General features: G+C 38.8%; 1 protein-coding gene across 3 annotated transcripts in view; it reads right to left on the bottom strand.

The window, feature by feature from the left end:
* Positions 1-1,508: 1,508 nt before the first annotated feature.
* Positions 1,509-23,641, bottom strand: part of xirp2b (xin actin binding repeat containing 2b) — a 40,142-nt gene continuing 18,009 nt past the window's right edge. For 2 of the 3 annotated variants that reach the window (XM_084421952.1, XM_084421953.1), the window contains 7 exons: positions 23,150-23,278; positions 16,008-16,094; positions 14,658-14,727; positions 14,438-14,532; positions 4,131-13,341; positions 2,532-2,662; positions 1,509-2,269 (listed from right to left, as the gene is read on the bottom strand). In XM_084421952.1, the coding sequence (XP_084278078.1) occupies positions 2,571-2,662; positions 4,131-13,341; positions 14,438-14,532; positions 14,658-14,727; positions 16,008-16,094; positions 23,150-23,278 (9,684 nt within the window). In that variant the 3' untranslated portion in view covers positions 1,509-2,269; positions 2,532-2,570. The remainder of the gene's footprint in view (positions 2,270-2,531; positions 2,663-4,130; positions 13,342-14,437; positions 14,533-14,657; positions 14,728-16,007; positions 16,095-23,149; positions 23,279-23,641) is intronic. The other variant, XM_084421954.1, reaches the window with a different exon arrangement.

Raw genomic sequence — 23,641 nt, 5'->3', positions numbered from 1 at the left:
AGTACTTCTCCCTAAGGCGACTGTACAGCAAGAGCTATTGATTTACAACAGTCTTACGGGTTTTCTTAAACCTCTACACCTTGAAATTCTCACTGTGAGTAATGATGAGGGATTGCAGTTAAAGCACAATAACAGCTGAAGTGCAGTTGAAATGACCAGTCGTTCATGTGATCATGTGTCAGCACGGTTTATTTCAAAGGTCTCTCTCGTTGATGCTCAAAAGAGTAAGCTTCTGCTCAATGGAAAAGTGCTTCACTCTGTAGTGTTGTGCTAAATTACAAATATAAAAACCTTGATGCACTATAGTGCTCAGCACAACAAGACAGGAGATTTTTAAGGAATACTTCAACCACATGAGAAGTAATGTCGGAATATTTGTTTACATTTATGATGAAGAAATTAACCTGAATGCATAAACGGTGACATCAAGACGTCTTTATTGTAATTCCATTATTAAATTAGCAAGACAATTTAACAATCAGGGACGAATCATAGAAGACAACTCTAAAAAGATCATTTTCCTCACAAAATATTTTCTGTTTAGAGAGAGATAAGGACATACACATCTATTATAAACAAGACAAAGAGATTTACAAATGTGTGTTTTGTTCATCTTCCTCCCACACAGCACTCCAGGTGCTGCACAGGACGAAGTAAAAAAAAAAAAAAAAATTGAAATTGAAATGTGGAAAGAACCCCCAGGATATAGTATAATCTTATAAAGCATACAAAAAAAATATAGGGATGTAAATCTACAGAGTTCAATTTAGTGATAAATTGTCTTCTCTCCATGGACTTGAATAAATGCATTGTAGAAAATCTATTTCTACTGAAGAAAAGCAGAGACCATTTTCCTAAATAGAAATAGAAAGGTTTTGCACCATTTTTAAATTGGTAAAGTGTACAGAAATACAGAAGATTTAGAACTGACCCTCATATTTGGCACCTGGTAATTGAATACCAGCTATTTCATATTGAAACATTGAAATAACTGAGATTTTCAAATTGCTGCATTACAAATCTGTCCACGAGCGTGAATCATGAAATAATGGGCAGGTCACATTTCAACCAGAAATTTTTTTTATTAAATAAATAAATAAATAACAAAAGCAAGAAATTTTATTCTGCATGAAAAAAGAAAATAAAGCCTGTTTTTAAAGCATTGAGATTATTTGCGTAATGATGTTATTTTAATGATTATTAAGCTGTCTAATAAAATAAAAGATATATTACTATAGTATAATTTTAATTTTATTAGCACAACAAATACTCCCATAACATTTAAAACTTAAATTAAAAATAATTTAACTAATGTATTTTTTCACATTATAGCATTGACAATGGGATTTTTTGGGGAGAAATTGGAAGATAACTTTGTTCAACTTAAAAAAAAAAAAAAAACTTAATTGTCATTAAAAAAAAAGGCTTTATTTTCTTTATGCAACACATTTTTCTTGTTGATTATGGGGTAAAATGTGACCTGGACATTTTTCTTTTCTTTTTTTTTTAGATTGGTATCTTCATATTTCACTTTCTTATAGTTCTTTCTTTCAACATAACACACAAGCCTTCTGAACCTGCGTCTGCTTTATATAGACACAACATATTTGTCATTTCCCATGATCCTTATCAACTTCCTGTTACCTTTTCACCACCACTGTCTCTCTCTCTCCACCTTTCCTCACCCGTCCAACGGCGATATTTTCACCCTGCGTTGGAAGCTCTTCATCATCCTGATGTGTCCTCGCGTTTCTAAAGTTCCCACAATACTTCACCGCTGTTGTGACATGCTTTGTGTGTCGCTGATAGATGAGACGTCTCTCTCTCTCGCCCCTCCGAGGCCTCGTCGCACTCCTCCTAAAGTGTGGTCCTCTGAGACGCTTTCCGACGCTGGTGCTTGGGAGACTTTGAAGTCTCGCTCTTTGGGGGCCAAACGGGTTTCACTAATTTCACATCCTGATCCAAAGAGAAAGACTTTTTCAGAGAGGCTGCTTGTGGGGGCCACACCACCGCAATTTTGTTAGGGCTTTGATCGGGTTTATTTGCTTCTTTATCTAACATGTCTGACAGTGAGCACATGCTACTTTGTGAAAGTGAATATCTCCAATCCGATTCTTCGTGGTCCGTGTTCCCCGCATCCCGGCCGGCCAGTAATTCCCTCTGCAATCCCTGACCAAATCCATCCTCGAAATTCCCTTTAGACTTGAAGAGTTGTTTATAATGTGTCTGGCAGTATAAATGTCCATGGAGAGAGACAAAGTTTCCAAGGCTGTCAGAAAACAGAGTTTCATAATTCATAAGTCACAGAAAATATATTGAGCTGTCTGCATTTGCACAGTTTGTAAATGAGAACTGCACTGTAAGCTTTCCATATGAATGGTTTTATGCAGGATACTTTATCTTATAGTTACAAATAATGGCACTTTATGCAAAAATATGTAGGGATACTTACATTGTTAGACGTACTAGAATATTTAAATACTTAAGTATAAATAATCAAGTATCACTATTTACAATATTTCATGACATACCTCAACTTGTTTTTGCAGTGCTCACAGTAAAAACAGGATTTATGGAAGTTCTTTTTGTCTGCTATCAGGCCTTCCATGGGGTAAACCCTCTTCTTGCACACTGCACACATCTCCGACTTTGGTACTCGAATCTGGCAAGAGACATTTAAGTTTGACTTAATTCCGGGTTTTTTTGCACAGTCAATATCCCCATGCAGCACTTTGCCCAACACTCAGTCCATCTGGGCAACACAGGCAAATCACACCTAATAACATCCACTACTGCAACGTAAGGTTATCTGCGAGTCTGGCAACAAGAGCATCAGTGAAAGACGAGTTCAGACACACAGTTCATTACAGCATTAATACTTCTCAAATCTGGAAATAAAGTGACACTTGAGATCTTTAACACAAATACAAGAATACTAGTGTGCATTAAATAAAAACTGTACACAAAAATGCTTGTTTTTTATTTCTATAATGAGTCGGTTTCTTCAATCTTTTTCACAATGTTTTTAGGTAACCTGGTTAGTTTAGTTCAAAATGCAATATTCTGAATAAGAATTGGGTTGTAATTTGTGTTATTGTGGGGAATGTAATGATCATGCAATCTCACAGACAGTCTATAAAAAGAAACAAACACAAAGCCAAGCTGCCTTTTCTCAGGTCATACAGAGAAACACAAATAAGGCTTTGTTTCCCTTCATTCGTTCTGTATCAATCCCTAAAACATTTTGCTTTTAAAGTATATTTGATTCTTGCAGCACTCTCAAATGCTAATGAGACAGAGATGAATCGCAATTATGGAGAAAGCACTCAGTGTTATTGAGATGTTTTAAATTCTAAGCTGATAAATTGTCTGTTTTGTTTTTTGAAGGTGCTTTAAGCGAGAATAGGCAGAGAGCATTTCTGATTGGCCAATACAAAAGTGTAGGCTGCTCCCCAGACTGTGATTTCTCATGGAACCTATTTAGTGATATGTATCAGTATGAAAAAATATATGTGTGGTGTATTTTTTTTAAATCAAACAGAATGAAAAACCCCCCACATATTTTAGCGATATGTATGCGAAAGTATGAACAAATTTATTCCAAAATAATATCACATCATAAATAATAATAATAATAATAATAATAATAAATAAAGGACACCTATTATATATATATATATATATATATATATATATATATATCAGATAGGTATGGACAAATGTATTAAAAAAAACTGATAAAAAATAAATAAAAATAAAATAAAGGAAATCTATTTTACTGAAGTGTGTCAGGTACAAACACATTTTTGAAAAGAATTAAAAAAATGATCACATTAACAAACTCCTTTAAACTCAAGTTAAATTTTAAACTGTTAACATGCAAATAACTGCAGTGAGTCACATTTGTTTCACACACACACACACACACACACGTGTGTACTCATGTAAATGTGGATTTATCTACTGGGGAAAAACAAAAGTTAAAAACACTCAGTCTGACACGGCAATGTACCTCAGGTGTTTTGTGGTGGTTTGTTGTTAAATTTCATTCCCATCATGCACAGCAGGCATATTTACCCGACACAGCAGTCTCGGTTTGATGCACTAGCGGGCGGCCATGGCTCTCTCACCTGTGACACCTAAGCTTTTGAACACAATCTCACTTTCTGCCCATGTTTTGTGGAAGTTCTTCATCAGTTCCTCTGCAGAGGCCTCGGGTGACACCTTCACCTCTGACGTCTTTTTCTTCACAGCATCAGCATAGGAAAAAGGCACCCGTTGCGTCGTGACGCTTTGAGTGTGCTTGGAAACCGTAGTGGTGCTTCTTGATCCGATCATTTTAGTGCCAAACTCGTCAACAGAAGAATAATTTTCAGTGAATGCTTTTGTCTCCGAAAAGCCTGTTGGATCGACAGCCTTGTCTACTTTCACGTCTTTGCACACGGGTGGAGGGGAGCTCAGCTGGGAGCATTGTTCTCTCTCTGGAGGAAGCTCAGGCTTTGAACCTTCAGATGCAATTTCACTCACTCTTGACTGCTGTTCCTCCTGTTTGTTTTGTAGCGCTTTGATGGGGGAACTTTGCTCACTCATTTCAAAAACATTTTTAATATCCTTGACGTTGAAAGCAGGTATATCCTCTTGTTGGCTTGCTTTCTTTTCCATATCAAGCTCCAGGTCCTCAGTTTTCCTGCCAGGCTTCTCTGTTTTGTCAACTGGGTCTTTTCTAATACCAACTTTCTTCTGTGACGTCTCAATTGTTTGGGCTAGTCCAGATAATTCCACCTTAGAGAGATTTTCCTTCTCTTTCACTGCACTTTCAGACTTTGCATCCTCTGTGGTGGGGCCTAAACGCTCAAGAATATTAACAGCATCTTCACTTACACTCGCATTAATCACTTCAGCGGTCACCACTGCTGTTTCAAAAGATCTCAAAGTCTCTTTGACCCTTTTCTTCTCAGCAGATTTAGACTCGATTTTGATCTGCCGATGGAATGTGGCAGGAGATTCCACGATTTCTGACTTCTTTCCAGTGACCGCAATCACGTGAGGCACCGGATCGGGCGAAGCTCCACGGGAGAGCGTAGCTGTGGCATTTCTGAGTCGCGTCAGACTATCTGCCCGGCTCGATGAGGGTGAAGGAGTGGCCCTGCTTAAGCGAGAGCTTGGCGTCTCAGACCTGCGTGGTGGAGGCGTCGGTGGCATTGGGGAAGGCGAGGGTGCTGCTCTCTGTGGCGAGTCAGTTCTCCTCGTAGACTCGATAGTGATGAATGTGGGTGAGGGAGAGCGCATCCGTAACAATGGGGATGGAGCTCTGGGGTCAAGAGTTGTAACGCTGCTCATTTGTTGCTTTCGGCTCTTGCGTGTTGTCTTCGTCTCCTCCTTGGCCACCTTCTGCGTTTTACACTTTGTAGAACCAATGGAAATCTTTGAAATCCTTTGTGTGGCTCCACAAGAGACAAATTTTTCAGAGGTGTCCTCACATTCATGCTTTTCAATAGTGCCGTCAAAGTGCATTAGCTTAGCTTGAACCAGGTTTTTAACATGAGCAAGGATTTCTTTGAGCTTCTGTTCATTGTGTTCGGCCGCTGCCGCTTCCAAATCACTCTTCTCCTCTGACCCCAGAAGCCAGACGGGCATCTCATTGAGCAACGTCTTCACAGACTTAGAGTCCATTTTTCCTGAAACCCCCTGTAACTCTGAGATACGGGACAACATCTTCAGCGCTTCAGCTTGAGTGCTGCCACTCTCAGCCGAGGACTCAGCAGGCTCCTTTTGTGCAGATTTCCCTGTCATTTTTATTGGAACATTTCTGCTTTCATCTTTTGATTCCTCAGGAATCTGCTGGCTTCCACCGCTCTGCTTTTGAAATTTCACAGTCAAGCCCTCCTCCTGGAAACTCTGCTGTTGAACTGTACTTTCAGTTTTGATGACCTCTGTGTGTCCCGTTTGCATGGCGTGCTGTGTTTGTACAACAGTGATTTCCTCTTGTTTTTTATCAGATTTCAAGACTGGCCACTTAGGCTCCGCAGATGTGGCATCTGTGGGCGAGAGGGATGCGGTGTTGTTTGCTTGAGCTGCCTCTCTGTCTTTCTTATTCTTACTCCTCCTTTTCTTTTTTGGAGTGGCAGGGGGCTCCCCTACAGGTTTCTCTTTGGCCTCTTTCTCCTCTTTACCCTCTGTTTCAGTGGGGTTTCTTTCACTGCTTTCTTTTACCTGAACATTATCCTGCTCAGCTGTGGTTTTCTCTTTGCTCTCCACCTTAGTGCTCTTGCTAACTTTCTTTGCCTTTTGATTGTCGACCTTTTGTGGCTTCTGCTCAGCATCCTTAATTTGACTCTCTTTGTTTGGTTTGGATCGATATGGGGAGCTTTTTTCTTGATTTTTCTTTGGCGAGCTTTCCTCTTTTGTTTTGTCCTCAGATAAAGATATGCTGCTCACAACCTTTCCAACATCCTCAGATATATTTTTAGAGACACTCTGAGGTTTGTCTGTTTTGACAGAGGCCTTTATTTCTTCTTTGGTCGTGTTATTAATAACCGTCCTCGTCACCTGTTGTATATTAGTTGTCATGGATCTCTTCTTTTTCTTTTTAGATGAAGTGGAGGTGGTCTGCTGCTGACCTGAAGAGCCCTGAGATGACTGATTAGAGATAATGCTCCGTTTAACTGAGGAAATAAAAGGAGATTCTAGAGGAGATTTCTCATTTGCAGCAGCGATCAAAGCCTTGCTTGGGGGAGCGTTTGAGAGAGCTGTATGCTTGGATGAATCATATGAGTCTGCAGCGGATTCGAATTTGGTCACACTCTTTTGAGCTCTCTCTTGAGTGAAATCAAATGACATGCTTGCCTCTGATTGCACCGTGCCCGTGCTCTCTGAAGAAAGCATTTCAAAGGCTGCGCTGACTGACTCGTGCATACGGATTTCAAAGGCCGGGGAGCGCGGTGGTGGTGGCGTGCAGCTTTCCTCTCTCTTCTGTCTGTACTTCTGTTCAGCTTGCATTAATGGGGTTTTGAATTTGCTTACTGGGGATTTGCATGGTGGAGGAGGAGAGGCGGGTGGAGTGAGTGTCAAGGGGGCGAAAACTTTCTTGGGAGGCCGTGGAGATTCCGGTGGCTGTCTTGTAAAAGCAGACTGAATTTCAGAGGATATCACGCTGCACTCGACTGATGATGTGGTGACATTTTTTATACGCTTGGTCTCTTGAGCAGCCTGCACATTCATTTTCTCAAATGAAATTGCTGGCTCAAGCTTGGGTACTTTGCACAACATTGGTGCTTTGATGGGTTTGACAGTCATTTTAGTGGCTTTGGATGGTGTTATGCTAGGCAGCGGAAGGAAGTCTAGCTCCTGCTCTGTGGGAGGGGGAGGGAGGAGGTCTAGCTCAGCTGTGGCTGAAACAAGAGGAGGAGGTGGTGGGGTTGGTGGAGGAGGTAAATGGTCAAGTTCTGTCTTGGCTGGATCACAAGGAGGAGGAGGAGTGGGGGGAGGAGGAAGGTCATGATCACCCCTGATGCTAGGAGGAGGAGTGGGAAATGAGGTGCTATCATAATCCAGAGGGGGTGATGGAGGGGGAGGCAGTGGGGGTTCAGGGTCAGAAGGAGGAGGTGGCATAGACATTTCCTTATGTTTTCTTTTATCCAGTCTGATTAAACCCTTACAGCCACTTTTTCTGAGGTTACGGAAGTCAGTCTTTAATGTTTTGACACCGTGTGTTTGTACAATTGTTTTGTGCTCCAGCACTGTGGTCTTTGTCTCTTGGCTGCATGTTGTGGTGTGACCGGTGATTGCAGTACTCTCCTGAGATGCATATCTGTTTTGCACTGATTGCTTGTCAGTGCTCCTCTGTAATTCACTGCTCATATCAAGGTTTTTAACTGCAGGGGTAGGACTCTGTGCCGTGCTGTCTTTCACTGACGGAGACGAGGTCTTGACTGGAACTTTGACCTTTCTTATCGGCTCCCTTCGGGGAATCGTTGGGCTCGCTCTCCGCGCTGTTTCCATTAAAGATTTTATTGTGCCCTTAACGTCTCCTTTTATCACCTCTTCTTTCTCTGATTGCACTTGATCTTGGGTGTCATAGAGTGATTTTATGGAAAGCTTCACGTGTCCCTCTGTGCTTGCCCTGCGTTGCATTCTGGGAGATGGAGGAGGCTCGAGTAAGATCTGAATCTTGCCTTTTACATCTCCCTGGACACCAATCTCCTGCTGGTAAACCTTTCTCTCATTTGACGCTTCTTGTAGACTTTGTATTGCCGTGTGAATGTCACCTTTTACAATCATCTCCTTCTCCACTTCTCTCACTGCATGTTTGGCCTCCTCCAGCGATTTCAATGTACCTTTGATGTCACCTGGCAATAAATCTTCTATGACAATTTCCACCTTGGTGGAAGTGGAGTCTTTGAGTGATTTTAGTGCTCCTTTGATGTTACCAGGAATGATTTCGGGCTTTTCCACCTCTTTGGGCTGATTCTGGGCCTCCTCTAGAGACCTCAGTGTTGTAGGTAAATCAGCTCGAACAACTACTTCTTTCTCCAAAACAACTGCCTGGTTTACGGACTGTGTCAGTGAATTCATTGCTGCTTGCAGGTCTCCTCTCACAATCTCTTCTTTCTGTAAATGTTCAAATGAGACTGGAGGCTCGGTCATGAAAACCTTAACTGTGTTATGAACATCGCCCGGGACTATATCTTCCATGTCCACCAGGCGACCGATTTGAGCTTGATTACATGTCAGGCTGAGTTTGGTTTCTTTAATATCACCACCAATGATTTCCTCTTTTTCAATTTTACCTGGAACGGCCTCATCTGGCTCTACCTGCAGCTTTTTGAGGTAATCCAGTGCACCAGACTCAATACAAGTAGAATAAAAGCTCACCTTTCCCCTTTCTGCTTCATCCACTTTAATTCTCGCAATCTCCTCTGTGTCTGGATTGCAAAGTCTCTCTAGGCAGCCTTTCACATTACCTCTGACTATATTTTCTTTCTGAGTGCTTGATTCCTCGTGAGAATTGAATAAAGAGTAGATGGTCATACGAATATCCCCCTTTTCGTCTTCTTGAATGAGAATGCCCCGTTTGCCAGTGCTCTCCTCTTTCAGCAGGTTGTTTATGGCTTCCTGAATGTCACCTCTTATTATCTCCTCTTTTTCTACAGAGGTGCCACTGCGCTCTTGCAGCAGCTGTTGCACGGTGCTGCTGATGTCCCCCCTCTCCTCTGCATTTATAATGACTTTCCTCTCCGTTTTCTCCTGTCTGTTGAGGAGGTTAATCATGATGTTTTGCAGATCTCCTTTAATGATTTCTTCTCTTTGGATTTGGGGAGCTTCTTTATTCATGAGGTTGTACTTAGCCATGCGAACATCTCCAATTTCATCTGCCTCTAAGATGATGCCTTTGGAGTCGACCATTCTCTGGGTGTAAAGTTCATCGAGGGTGGCTTTGACACTTTTACCAATGATTTCTGTCTTCTCTAAACTGCTCTCATTAAATTCAGTGAATGGTGTTGTTTCAAAAAGCCATGTTGTGGTTTTTACATCTGCTTTGGGGATGTCTTCACAAATTACCTCTTTACTTTCATCACTGTCGTTAATAAGATCAAGAGGATTCTTTTCAAATAGCCACACAGACTGTTTAACATCCCCCTTCAGTTGTTCCTCCATAACAACAGTGTTCATCTCATCTTCTGACTTTTCAGCATGTATCTGGTCAATTGTGTGAGTTTCAAACATCCATTTTGCTGTCCTAACATCCCCTTTATGAATTTCACTCATGCTGACAGTACGCACCAATTTTTGAGACACTGCATCAGATTCAAAACGATGCTTGTTTGTCTTAACATCTCCTCCCTGAATGTCCTCGACAGTTTTGATTGATATTTTCGCATCTTCTGCAATCTTATCAAGGGGCTGGGTTTCAAACCTCCATCTCGCTGAGCTGACATCACCTTTGTGGATATCTTCCTCTGTAACAGCTTTTAAGAGGTAGACCTCATCCGTCTCTTTAATTGAGTCCAGGGGCTTTGTTTCAAACAGCCAGCGGGCTCCTACTACATCACCTCTTTGTATTTCTTCTTTTGTAAGTGTGGTCACTTCATGATAATGGCCTTCTTTGTCTTGGATGGCATAAAGAGGTTGAGTTTCAAACATCATGGCATATGTTTTCACATCTCCTTTCTCCTCATCTTCTCTGATGACTTTCTGCAGCTTTTTCATTTCGGCCTCAGAGGACACGTCTTGAATCTTATCTAACGAGTAGGTTTCAAAAAAGAATCTGCCTTCATCAACATTGCCTCCCTGAACATCTTGTACTGTACGAGCTCCTTTCAGCTCGCTGGGGGGCTCTGAGATTGCATCTATGGGCTGGTTTTCAAATAGCCATTTGCAGTTTCCAACATTTCCTTTCTGAATATCCTCAGCTTGAGCACTCCTCAGCTGTCTCATGACATCCTCAGAGGTTGAGCTCATCACGTCAGAAGAATGGGTCTCGAATATGTATTTCATCCGAGACACGTCCCCGGATTGTATGTCTATCTCAGTCACACTCTTAAAAGCTTCTTGCTCTTCTCCAGCAATGTTCTTCAGGTTCTCTGTCTCAAAGAGGAAACGTGCCATGCGGACATCTTTTCCATGAATGTCCTCTTGTTTCACAGTGCGAGTTTGCAACACTGTCTCAGAGTTATCCTGTATGGCACCAAGGGTTTGATTTTCAAAAAGCCAAGTGCATGTTTTCACATCCCCTTTTTGAATTTCATCATAATCTTTTGTACTCTTAAACTCGTCTCTTTCATAAAGCATGTCTATAGGTTTGGTCTCAAAAAGCCACTTACATGTTTTAACATCACCTTTCACTATTTCTGTTTCTGTAGTAACACATTCCTCGTCTTCAATGTTGCTAAAATACTTAATGGCATCGAGAGGCTGGGTTTCAAAAAGCCATTTTGCCATCTTGACATCTCCAGATTCTACCTCTTGTTGGGTTATGCCCTTTATGATTTGGAATTTAGTGATGCTCTCGTCGAATTGGTCAATTGGGCGAGTTTCAAACATCCACTGGCAACTTTTAACATCTCCTTTGACGATTTCTTCCCGACGTACAGTTCTAACTTCGTGGTAATGTCCGGAGCTGTCTTGCAAAGCATACAGTGGCATGGACTCAAATAAATCTTTATTTGATCTCACAGAGCCAGTGGTGACACCCTCAAGTTGAATCTTCTGACTTTCGTCATATTGGCTCGAATCATACGTTTCAAAGATTTGCTTGTAATTGCTCACATCCACATTTTCGATATCCTCCATATTCACCGTTCTTGTTATTTCCTTTTTCTCCTCTCGGATCTGCTCCAGCGGCTGGCTCTCAAACAGCCACTTCTGGTGTCTAACATCTCCCTTCTCCTCAGATGTCACCGTTCTATTGAGTTTCCCCACCTCTGCAAGCTCTTTTATCTCATCTTTTGGAGCAGTCTCAAAAAAGTGTCTGGCAGATTGAACGTCACCTCCAATAATTTCCTCTGCACTTACTGGCCTGACATTGGAATCGTCCTTTAACGTATCCATCTGTTGCGTCTCAAACACCCAACAATTTCTGCGGACATCACCCTTGTAACTTAGATTTATTTGTTCAGAATCAATTGTCTTCATGAACTCTCTCTTTTCCTCTTGAATGTCTTCCAAATGTTGGTTCTCAAACAGCCATCTTTGATATCTCACATCACCTCTTTCTTCATCAGACGCTATGGTTTTCTTGAGTCGGTTTACCTCATCATTCTCATCTTTGATGTTCTCCAGTGGTTTATTCTCAAACACCCATTTCTGGTGTCTTACATCACCTTTTCCTTCTTCAAACGCTGTCTTTTTGTTTAGTTTTCCCACCTCAGGAAGCTCTTTGAGTTCATCCGGTGGAGCGTTTTCAAATAAGTGTCTCACAGAGCGAACATTACCTCCAATAATCTGTTCTGTGGAGACAGGTCTGGAGTTGGCATCATCTTTAAGCTTGTCCATAGGCTGCGTCTCGAACACCATGCAGTGTTTTCGTACATCCGCCCCAAGAATTTCTTCTTTCTGCTGCTTTTGCAGCCTCTCCCACTGGGCGTTTATGGAGTCAAGCCTCTTCGTCTCAAACAGCCACCTTCCCCTTTTTGCACCGTCCAGTTGGTTGTCCTCCATGGATACACTGGAGATGAGCCTGACCTGAGAAAGTTCCATGTCGATGTCATCCAAAGGCTGCGTTTCAAAGAGCCATCTTGATGTTTTGACATCCCCTTTCTCCGTCTCCTCTCGACGGACAGAAGTAATCAGAACCATTTCACCGGTGTGTTCCCTCATAACACACATGCATTGCGTCTCAAACATCCATATGACTTTCTTCACTTCTGACTTGATCTCCTCTAGTACAGACTTCAGGCTCAGTAGTTGCTTCTCATCCATGGTTTCTGTGTCTCCCAGAGAATCCATTTCTTGGTTTTCAAACATGTACCTAACAAACTTCACATCCCCTTCAGTGGCTTCTTGTGTAAAGATGACTTCCTTGGTTTGCTCATCACCGGTGTGAATTTTATTTAGCGTATCCATCGGCTTTGTCTCGAACAACCAAGCGGCCGCACGGACATCTCTTTTCCCCACTTCATTCACCAGATAGTTCCGTTTAGCTGAATCATGTTGCAGTCCCAGTGTATCCCCAGGCTGCATCTCGAACATCATAGCCGTGTTCCTAACGTCACCTCCAGCGATGGTTTCCTGCTGAATAATATTTTCGCTATCCTCTTCGTCATCTGAGTCATTCTTAATGCAGTCCAAAGGTTTGTTCTCGAACATCCAGCGCATGGACTGCACTTCGCCTCTCAGAATCTCGTCCCACTCCAAATATTCGCGATCCGGGCTTCCGTTCGAATTGCTACTAGGGTGTTCAAACTGGTATGCTACCTCTTGAACGTCTCCTACCGCTTCAATGTCCTCATCATTGTAGAATTCTTTCTCCAGGTCTTTCCTAACATCAGGGTGAATGTGTTTGCAGAGACGTTTCAACTCTAATAGCTCTCTCTGTCTGATGTATTGCTCTCTGTTTACCATGCGATTCACTGCTGGAGGGTCAGGGAAGTTCTCTGCATCATCTGAAGGTTCCTCCAGTAAGTCCGGTGGGGGCGGTGGCAGATATTCAAGATCATCATCATCATCGTCGTCGTCGTCGTCGTCGAAGTCGTCATCAAAAGCAAATACAGAACTTGGTTTATCTTCTTCTGTTTTGTCTGTGGCAACATTGTTCAGAGACCTTGATATCTCACTCTTCACAGTTTGATTGGACGCACTCACATCTGATGGCAGCTGTGAACGACTTTTGTCACGTTCAATCTTTTTTAGGGAGAGAGTAATGCATTTAATTCAGTGGAGTTCTGAAATTACTTCAGCTGGACCAGCTGGCTTAGAAAAGTGCTTTAATTTTTTTAATTGAATGTTCAAAATCGTAGCAATTTATTTCAAAGGCCTTTCCAGGAGTGTTGTGCCCTTATTGTGCTTTTTTTTTTTTATGCAAGCAAAAAAATACATATATATTTGTTGTTGAGGCTCAAATTCTTTCTTTTTTTCTTTTGTGTCTAAAAATGTTTTGCCTGAGAAACAATTTTGCTTAAGTTTCAAAAAGGTTTATTTTTTTCTAAATAAATAGCAGTTCCTCAAACAATTACAAGAAAAGCCATGTGATTTATTTTAAAACTGCACAACAGCAGCTGTGCGCTCTGCATTTGAAAGTGTTATCCATTTACTAAAAAGGTTTTTCTATCCATCCAAATGCATTGTTATACTTAAAAAAAAAACGTCATGAATATATTAGACACACCTCCCTAAAACCATCACTATCACTGAACTAAACTTGAAAATTATAGCACACTAAAAATGTCTTATTTTTTTCCAAGTAAAATATGTCAAAATCCTTAAACCAATATAACTTACTGTGCAAGACTGCAGGATAGAAAGACATATTTTCATACACTGTCTCTTTAACAAAGTGTATTTTTCATATTGCAATGGCATTTTTTTCACTACTAATGTGTTCATATCTAAAAAGAAAAAGAATCTTTTTTTATTAAAGATTCAATCTACAAAAACATGCCTTAATAGCTTATGCAGATTTGACATGCAAGTAAACTGATCTCTCAAGCAAAAGTGTTGAGAGCAAGACTGGTTTGAATTTTTTGGATGCACAATAAAGACACAAAAATAACTCCATATCAGATGTATAGTGGGTTAACAATAACAACATCAAAACACTGAGAGCTGAACACAGGCTCTAAAGTCGTATAAACCTGAATAAAACTATGCTGTTGAAAGTGGAGGGACTCATGGAAACATGTAAAAAAGATGGTAAGTAGCATCTTTTTATGTACTGAATACCATTAAAGCATAATACATTCATGTGTCAGAGTAGAGATGTGGGCTTAAAATTACTTACCTTAATTTTCTTGCTGGGGGCTGCCTCCTCGATGGTCTTTTCAAAATGCTGTGCCAGTTCTTTAGTTGAGAGCCTTGGATAATACTCTTCCTCGTCTGGAAGCAAGAGGCAAAAATAAAAATTAAACATCTTGTCTCTGTAAAATGCACTTACAAAACAAACAATGAGCTGCAGTGTGATATAGAATTTATTATTTATAAATTATTGTTCTTGAACTTACCGGTTTCATTGTGATGATTTTCATAACTGGAAATCACTTCTCTGTTATGAGTGATTTGATCATGTGCAGTCTGTAATAAGACAAAATAAATACAATTTAATTTAGAGCAAGAATCAAATAGAGTGCAACCAACTGGAGCTAAATGATTATTTCTGACATGGATTTACATTATGCACTTGACAGATGTTTTCATAAGTGACCCACAGTATCAGTATGTGCATTCCTTGGGAATCAAACCTGTGACCATAGTGTTGTTAGCGCCATGCTTTATCAGTTAAGCTTATATTTAAAACAAATTTCAAAACTCTCATCATGAAAACATGGTTTAAACAGTTTGAACAATTAATGCTCTTTCACATGACTCGCAATAAACAAATTAAGTTCGAAAACTAGATAAAAAACAAACAAATAGTTTATTAATTGATCTAGTGATATCAATTCCACACACACACACACACACACACACACACAAAATGTTTTACTGATGGATAAAAATAGTTGTATATAACATTTACAATTCAGTAAATAAACAAACTGGTAAAAAGGTAAACTGTTTTAATATATAATAATATATATTTTTTTAATTTTATAACAGAAATATTTTAACAATATAAAAATTTTATATATATTTTTTTATATTTCAGTTGAGCATGCTAACAATGCCAAAGTCAGGGGTTTGATTCCCAGGGAACGCATGTACTGATAAAAGCGTCTGCCAAATGCATAAATGTACATTTTAAAACAGTCAATGATTTGGGATTTTCATTGTGACTGACATCACAAATCACTTTTAGTCTTATGATGATGTGTGTTTCAGGGTTTTGTGTTTTACTTTTATTCTACTCAAAAGACACTGTTCTGCTCACCTGATTTGACGATCAATAGCACATGAATTATTCTACCAGACTACACTTAGAATCTCACATCTCTTTTCTGAGTATTTTCACAGGGTCACTTCAAAACTTTATTTAATTCCCCTTATCCTCATTTCTATCACTTTTAGCATCTTTTAGTGTGAGGTTATTTTAAAGTAGGCTCGATTCCCAGGGAATGCATAAACTGAATGCATTGCACTTGCAAAGTCGCTCTGGATAAAAGTGCCCACCAAATGCATAAATGTAAATGGAAGTGTTTCCATGTGAAGGTGACAGTGCTAAAACCTCCAACTTCAAATGTAAAAAATGTCACATTATTGAAAATTGCAGTCAGTTTGACATTTCACAGCAGACAGTAAACAGTAAATAAGGCACTTCAGCACCGCGTACAGAGACAAGACATACTGTTAACCTGATGTTTTAGACTCGTGAAATGGAGAGTTATTAGTGGCAGGGTTGTCGGAAATGTCCGTACCCTTTCATCCTGGAGGAAGACCTGCTGCGAGACTTGTCGACCCCCGCTGCTGCTCGCCACACTCATCGCTGATGAATTTGACACCTCCTGCGTGACAGGAGACAAGGGTTGTTGTTAGAGGATGAGACATAGAAAAGAAGAACACAAAAACGTCTTTCCAAGACAGCGCTCGCTAGTGTTGCTTTCGTCAACGAAAATTATGACGAAATATTGTCGTCAACGAACCGTTATCACCTGACGAAAACGAGACGAGACGAGACGTAAATGCTGGTCATGTGACGATGACTAAAATACATGTATAATGCAATATCGTTGACGAATAAAAACGAGACTAAATGTGGTTTACAAAATAAAAATTATGCTAAAATGTCTCTTCATTTTCGTTGACCAAAACGAGACGAGACGAAATGTTATAACGTCACGACGAATGAGAGAGTTGTGCGTGCGCGCGCGGGTGATTTTTAGTTTCACTTTCTCTGGCAGCGCAATCTCAAACAGCCTAATATTTCGCCCTTGTGGAGGATAAAATTCCCTCTTCAGACCAATTTACATCAAGTAGAAAACACGAAGATATCATAAAGAGATCGATGGTCTCTTTCCTGCTCGTGTCCCACATCCCTCTCAGAGCGCAGAGTGCTATCACGCGTCTTTGTGTGGAAATATAAAACGAGTTTTTTTTTTTTTTTTTTTTTTTTAATAACCCCCAACCACCGCCGGTAGTTGGTCCATTACCACGGTGGTAAAAAAAACTGCCACCGTCACAGCCCTAAATATACTAATAAGATAACCTTGTTTGAAATTCTATATTGACTGGGTTAAATAGAATTGCATTAGCCTACTAAAAAGAGACTAAAATACAATTTTCATTGACTAAAACTAGACTAAAATGTCATCAGTTTTCGTTGACTAAAACTAGACTAAAATGTCATCAGTTTTCGTTGACTAAAACTAGACTAAAATGTCATCAGTTTTCGTCGACTAAAACTTGACTAGACTAAAAAGAGTATGAACGTGACTAAAACTAATAAAAACTAAAACGACAGCTTGACACAAAGACTAGACTAAAACTAAAATTAAAACAGGCCGCCAAAAACAACACTAGCGCTCGCACAAGCTCCTTACTGTCGGTATATCTTATCTGCACAGCCTTTTCTCAGTCACAAACAACATATATTTGTGAACGTGTTACCCTATTTCTTTGTGGTGAACAGTAATATACACAAAAAGCGGCAAGACTCAAACACTCAACCTTAAATGAAGTATAAAGTATTTGTCTTGGTGCGTTTTTTTCCCTGTCTTTAGCTAAGTCAGCCATAGTGCACCCAGTTATTTTGACACCAGCCATACGCTCTACTCTGTTAGACTAGCGTTAGACATCCAGCCAGGGATGTACATTATCCCGCTTATTACACGACTACTTGCCACGTAAGTAAATAATTAGACATGAAATATTGATCTATTGAGACTAAATATTTTATTAGCTCTTTAAACGCAAATCTTCCTGTATATTTGATCAAATAAATGAAGCCTTGGTGAGCATAAGAGACTTCTTTCAAAAACATTAAAACATTTATGATTTCAAACTTTTGAGCGGTAGTGTGTGAATTGCAATGCATTTGATAAAAAAGATATCAAAGCAGAAAAATGCAGCAGGATCTTTTCTCAAAACTGTATAACTTATCATCATAATTACAGAGGCAAATGTTTGAAGATTTGGAAATAAAACCCACATACTTAACCTAGAAATGATATCTCAGCCGTCTTCTGTAACACATGGTTTGTCTGTATTATTTCAGTGAAATAACACTATAATGAAGTCAAAAATTCATTATGCATATTTGCATGAAATCTGCATTAAAAATCACAAATTAAATGTTAGAATTTACATTTTCCATTTCAGGATTAGGATTAGTCAGTGCTAATTACTGTTAAACGGCAGGTTTGATGGCTTTAGCCCTTGGATGAGCAGATTTTGTAATGTTATAATCCGTTCCAACACACACTCCCACACACAAACACATGCGGCCGTACATAAGCAAGTGTGATATCATCAGCAGGGACGCAATCGATACCAATCCATAAAAACAGCCCGAAAACGCACAAGAAAACACACGCAGATCATTAAAAGAGATACGGCTGACATACATTGATGTAGATTGCATCGTTAAAACCAAAGGTGACTGAATATCAGACCCAAAACACTCATCAGAGCAACAGCGCAACAGTGACCGCCTGCTGCTTCAGCGGCTTTCCTTCTGATGAAGTATTTTCTCCAGAGGGACTTCAAAAAACACTTTAATAAAGAGTTCCAAGTCATTAACCAAAACCAACCGGCTCTGAGATGAATCACAACACTACAAACTTGGATTCAAAGCACTTGAAAAATGGAAAAAAGGCTACTCAGAAATACTTCAATGCTGTTTTTTTAACTTGATTGACAAATAGATAGAGAATAGCAATTAGTCAAAGCTTGATAAAAAAAAAAAATCAAACTAAAGTTGCAACATCCATTAGTCAAAAGTATTGTGGACACATATTTAGTATGTGTTATATTTAGCATTTTAATTTTTTTCAATAACCATGCATAAACATTATTCTCTCAAAAATACAAACATGTACATGCATGTTGCTCACATATTATGGTACAGTATGAGTGTACAGTAACTACACCTTTGCCATTAATATGTTTATAAGCAACTGAAAAAAGCACAAATGTCAAGGCATGTCCAAACATCTCAAGGACCCCAAAAACACCTTAGACCCCAGAGGGTTAAATGTTAAATTTAATCATATTTAGTTACACTATAAATATGATTTAAATAAATATGGCTATTTATTTGTCAATTTGTACTTTTTTTTTAAATTAATACATTGATTATTGCCTTTTGTTCATTTATTTTTAAGAGGCACTTCTAGTTCTCCATATATTTCTGCTTTAATTTAGCAGAGAACATCAGTTTGGGATAGTACATCGACAGACCATGAATAGATACTGTGGTTGTCCCTCCCAAAAAAAGACTTTCTAAGCATGTTTTGCATTACATAATCCGAGCTGAAAATAACCTATATGAAACCTTTTTCAAATGCATGATGGTCTAAATTCTTCATAGATAAACATAGACCTCATTATCCAAATAAGGGTAAAAAAACAACAACATCAAACCTCAAAAATACATCCTACATACCAAACACTCACATAATGTGATGCAAGTTATGGTTTAAATATACACACACATCCCCAACATGCACACACAAGCCAGTTTAGTAAATGAGTGTCACCAGGAGCAACAGAAAGCACAGATAATGAGATGACCTGCTGCAACACAATCCTTTGATCCTTCTCTCAAATAACTGCAGCATGATACATAATGTCAGCTTATGTTCTCATTTGTCTACTCAGGTTATATTATTTCATGCTTCTCTTTGTGAGCTGTGGATTAGTGCCAAACTTTATCAACGTTGTGCGGTAAATCCTTAATGTTCAGTAAGCAACACCTTTGAAATGATACGTAGAAATGTTTGAAACTATGCTTTCACAAAGCTACACAAACAGAGGAAAATGAATCTAAACAGTTGTCAAACTTTTATAAAATATGTACAATACATTTGTACTAAATTTATACAAACAGCTCTGAGGTTATCCATAAGCTAGTGTATATACAAATATGTGACCCTGGACCACAAAACCAGTCACATGGGTCAATTTTTTGAAAATGAGAGTTATACATCACATGAAAGCTGAATAAATAAGCTTTCCAATGATGTATGGTTTGTTAGGATAGGACAATATTTGGTCGAGATACAACTATTGAAAATCTGGAATCTGAGGATGCAAAAAAATCGAAACATTGAGAAAATCGCCTTTAAAGTTGTCCATTTATGTTCACGATTGTGCCGCATTCACTCACAGAAATAAATGTTTTATATATTTACGGTAGGAAATTTACAAAATATCTTCATGGAACATGATCTTTCATGAAAAATTGATAATTTTGACCCATAACAATGTATTGTTGGCTATTGCCACAAATATACGCGTGCGACTTGTGACTGGTTTTGTGATCCAGGGTCACATATACTTCATAAGCAATGTACAATCTTTCTTTTTCAAGGAAACAAATTAAAAATCTGCTGCTCATACAAAATTCTTTGTCCAATCAAATGATATCTAGAATAATGTCTTTCCTCCAAATATCACTTGCCTTTGAATATGAGGTAGCAAATCGGTGATGTAACCTAATACTACTGGTTATTAAAAAGGGCTTTTGATAAATCCCTAACTTCCAGTTAAAAAAGAAGAATGAAACCTGTGCTCATCAAGCCTTTTCTCCTCCTGTCTCCGTTTGCCAGACTGTTTCATTTTCAATTCTCAAAACTTAGACCTGAATCCAACGTTTCAGGGTCAAAAACAGGCCAGTGTTTTAAATATAACCATCAGAAACCAGCAGATGTTATGTTGTCAATCACCTTACTTGTCAATCACCTCAAATTTTGTATTCTTTGTTGAAGAAAGGTAGATAATGCTCTGTGAATACTCAAGACTTGAGAATAAAAGCTATAATTTGCATTGAAATGAGGTGTGTTTCTATTTTACTTTCAAGGCAAAATGCTACTTTTTACTCGTATCATTTTTATTTAGACCTTCAAAGTACATATTTCAAAGGTCATTGTGGCTTCAATCCTCTTATAAAAGGCTTTTACACTACCATTAAAAACAGGTTTTTTAAATTATTTTTTGTAAAGAAATTATTATTAATCACCTTAATTTCTGTACTTTTTTAGTGTGATTTCTTTGTTGAATTCCTCTTCCTGTCCTTCCGAGTCAACTTACAAATCAATATCATGTGGTTTGTGGTTAAATTGAACTTAAAAAAAAATAATAATAGAAAGGAAGACAATTACTAAATAGCTGTCATGACCAAGAATTTTTTTGTGAATAACAGCAAAATCTATAATGAGCCTAATTTGCATAGAAGGGAGGTGCTTTTGTAGGGGACAATTATACTTTTTACTTGCTAGAATTTTATTTAGACCTTAAGTGCATATTTCGCAGGTCATCGGTTGATCAAATATTTCCTCTTATAAAACGTTCTTCCTATAAAAAAAACAAAACAAAGGGTTTTCTTTGTTGAATTCCTCTTCCTGTAATTCCAATTGGATGGAATGAAAGCCAATTACTAAATTTGGAAATGTATTGATTAGCATCCCACACTGAAGAAAAACGAAAGCAGGCAATGCATGCGCTCATTTAAAATTGTATATCAACCAGAAATTAGCAACAAGACTAAAAATTCTTTGACATACAGTATATATATATTTAGATTCACGTCACATGACACAGTTTGAGAGACAGCTTTAGCGCACTTCAATGTTGGTGTGATGAGAGCACATCTCCCACTTTCTCCTGTCATTCTGTATTCAGTGTGATTTTTTTTTTTTTTTTCTCCATCAGTGAGCCGAAGCCACCCCGTCCCGGCAGGGGAGAGGAGAGGAGCACGCTCAGACTCACTGGGATGGATGGGTGGACTGGATTCAATTTGGATCGGCAGAGTTGGATTACACAGACTGTGACCAAAGTTTATCTCCATTCTACTTCTCTCACTGCAAGCAGTATCTGATGCAAGCGCTGCATGCATAATATTAGCATGTGCCAATGCTAATGAGCCTCAGAAGCTTGGGAGAATCTACGCAGATACGAGAGGGTACAGATCTGACTTGTTATAGTGTCAGATTTGGGGTTTTTGTGGAAGGTCAACTGTAAGAGGATTAAGCCCTTGCACATCCACTCTTTTCTACACCAGAAGACTTGCTCACATGGAAATTGCATGCATGCTTGTAGCATTTAAACCCTGCACCAGAACTAAAACTAGCATCATTAGGGATGCCAACAATCCAAAATGATACACAAGTGCCCTGAATTTAAGGGAATATAATTGCAGTCCATATTAAATCATTTTGGGACTTTATACCGGCATCTCGCACCCAAACAGCTGAGAATGTTTCATTGAACTTGAACTAGTTTTGCATCCAAGACTCAATGTTACAATTACAGATTAAAATGGAAAACAAAAGATGGATGTGAAACATCTTCAGGATTAGTTTTGGGACTTTAAAATGTTCAAAAGCACTAAAAAGATTAACAAACGAGAAGTGCGTTCTTTGTGTTCAGTCACAATTCTGTAGTGCTATGAATCGCCTGGGTAGAAACTAAACTGATATGTGTGTAATGATGTGTGTCACTTTAGTATGACATTAAAATTCATTTATTTTTCCAACAGATGCTGTATGGCAGTGAGTCAAAATCAAAGTGACTGCATCTCAAATGCATTTTAGCACATCATTCTTTCATATATACACATAGCGGCAGGCATATACTCTGACTGTAGCATTTCAAGTGTGGTATGAAGAAAAAGATTAAATATAATTCTATAAATACATATAAATATTATTGAAATTATTATTTTTTAAACACGCTGGTTAGTTTCACATGGCCCCTCCTCCGCAAATCATGCAAAAAAATAAATAAATCTATATTCACTTTGTGATTTTTTAATGTTAATTTTGTCAAGCCTGCACATTTGTATTCATCAAAACGTTTGCTTGCTTTTATATTAACGTTAAAAAGTTTGGGGTCAATAATATGTTTTTGAAATGTTGCTTATGTTCAACAAGGCTGCATTTGTTTGATCAAACACAGAGTAAAAACACAGCGAAATTATTTAAAATAACTTTTATTTTAATATATCGTGATATATTATTTATTATGAATACAATATATTGTGAACTATATGCTGTGAATATAATACATATTGAAATATTTTCAAAATATATGCTTTCATCATCTGTTATTATTATTATTACATTTCTTATTAGTATCAATGGTGAAAACAGTTGTGCTGCTTAATATTTTTGTGGAAACCAGAAAGCTCTTGGATAAACAGAAAGCTCAAAAGAACAGCATTTACTTAAAATAGAAATCTTTTGTAAAATGTAAATGTCTTTAGTAATGTCTCACTGAATGTGTCGTATACAAAAGTATTAATTTCTTTAAAAAAAAAAAGAAAAAAAAAGTGTACTGACCCCAAACTTTTGAAAGGCAGTGCATGATACGAGTGACTAGTTTGGGAGCTTCCACCACTGACCTGCACAGATCTGTGTGTGTGGTGAATCTGGGTGAGTGTGTGAGCCGAAGACGTGCTCTCGCTCTCAAACTGTCTTCGGACGCTGGCCAGCCCTCCAGGAAGAGAACAAACCTCGGCGTCCTCCATGACCTGATGAAGAAACAGACAAAGACAGACCGGCCGCCTGCGTTGAAAAATCATGCTAAGCAGATTTATGCTTTTACAAGAGCTGCGAGATTATGGGAGGCAAAGTGTGATCACTTGTCTCTCGTCTTCATCCGCCATCCGCCATCCAACAAAAATATTCATATATTCATGAGACAATGCGGCTTACGCACACACAGAAGCACAGCTTCCAGCCTTTATCTCATTATCTCTGTGGCTTTACAAAATCACATTTTAAGATTTTGCATGACAGTCTCATTCGCATGGCATCCCGTATGTGGCCCTGATATCGTGAGGTTTCATTTACTCAGCAATCCCGTTAACCCTTCAGTCGCCTCTGAATTGTCT

The sequence above is a fragment of the Rutilus rutilus genome, assembly GCF_951802725.1.
Source record: "Rutilus rutilus genome assembly, chromosome: 10".
In the NCBI taxonomy this organism is placed as follows: domain Eukaryota; kingdom Metazoa; phylum Chordata; class Actinopteri; order Cypriniformes; family Leuciscidae; genus Rutilus; species Rutilus rutilus.
Note: the sequence above shows the minus strand (reverse complement) of the source record. Positions and strands in the feature narration are given on the sequence as shown.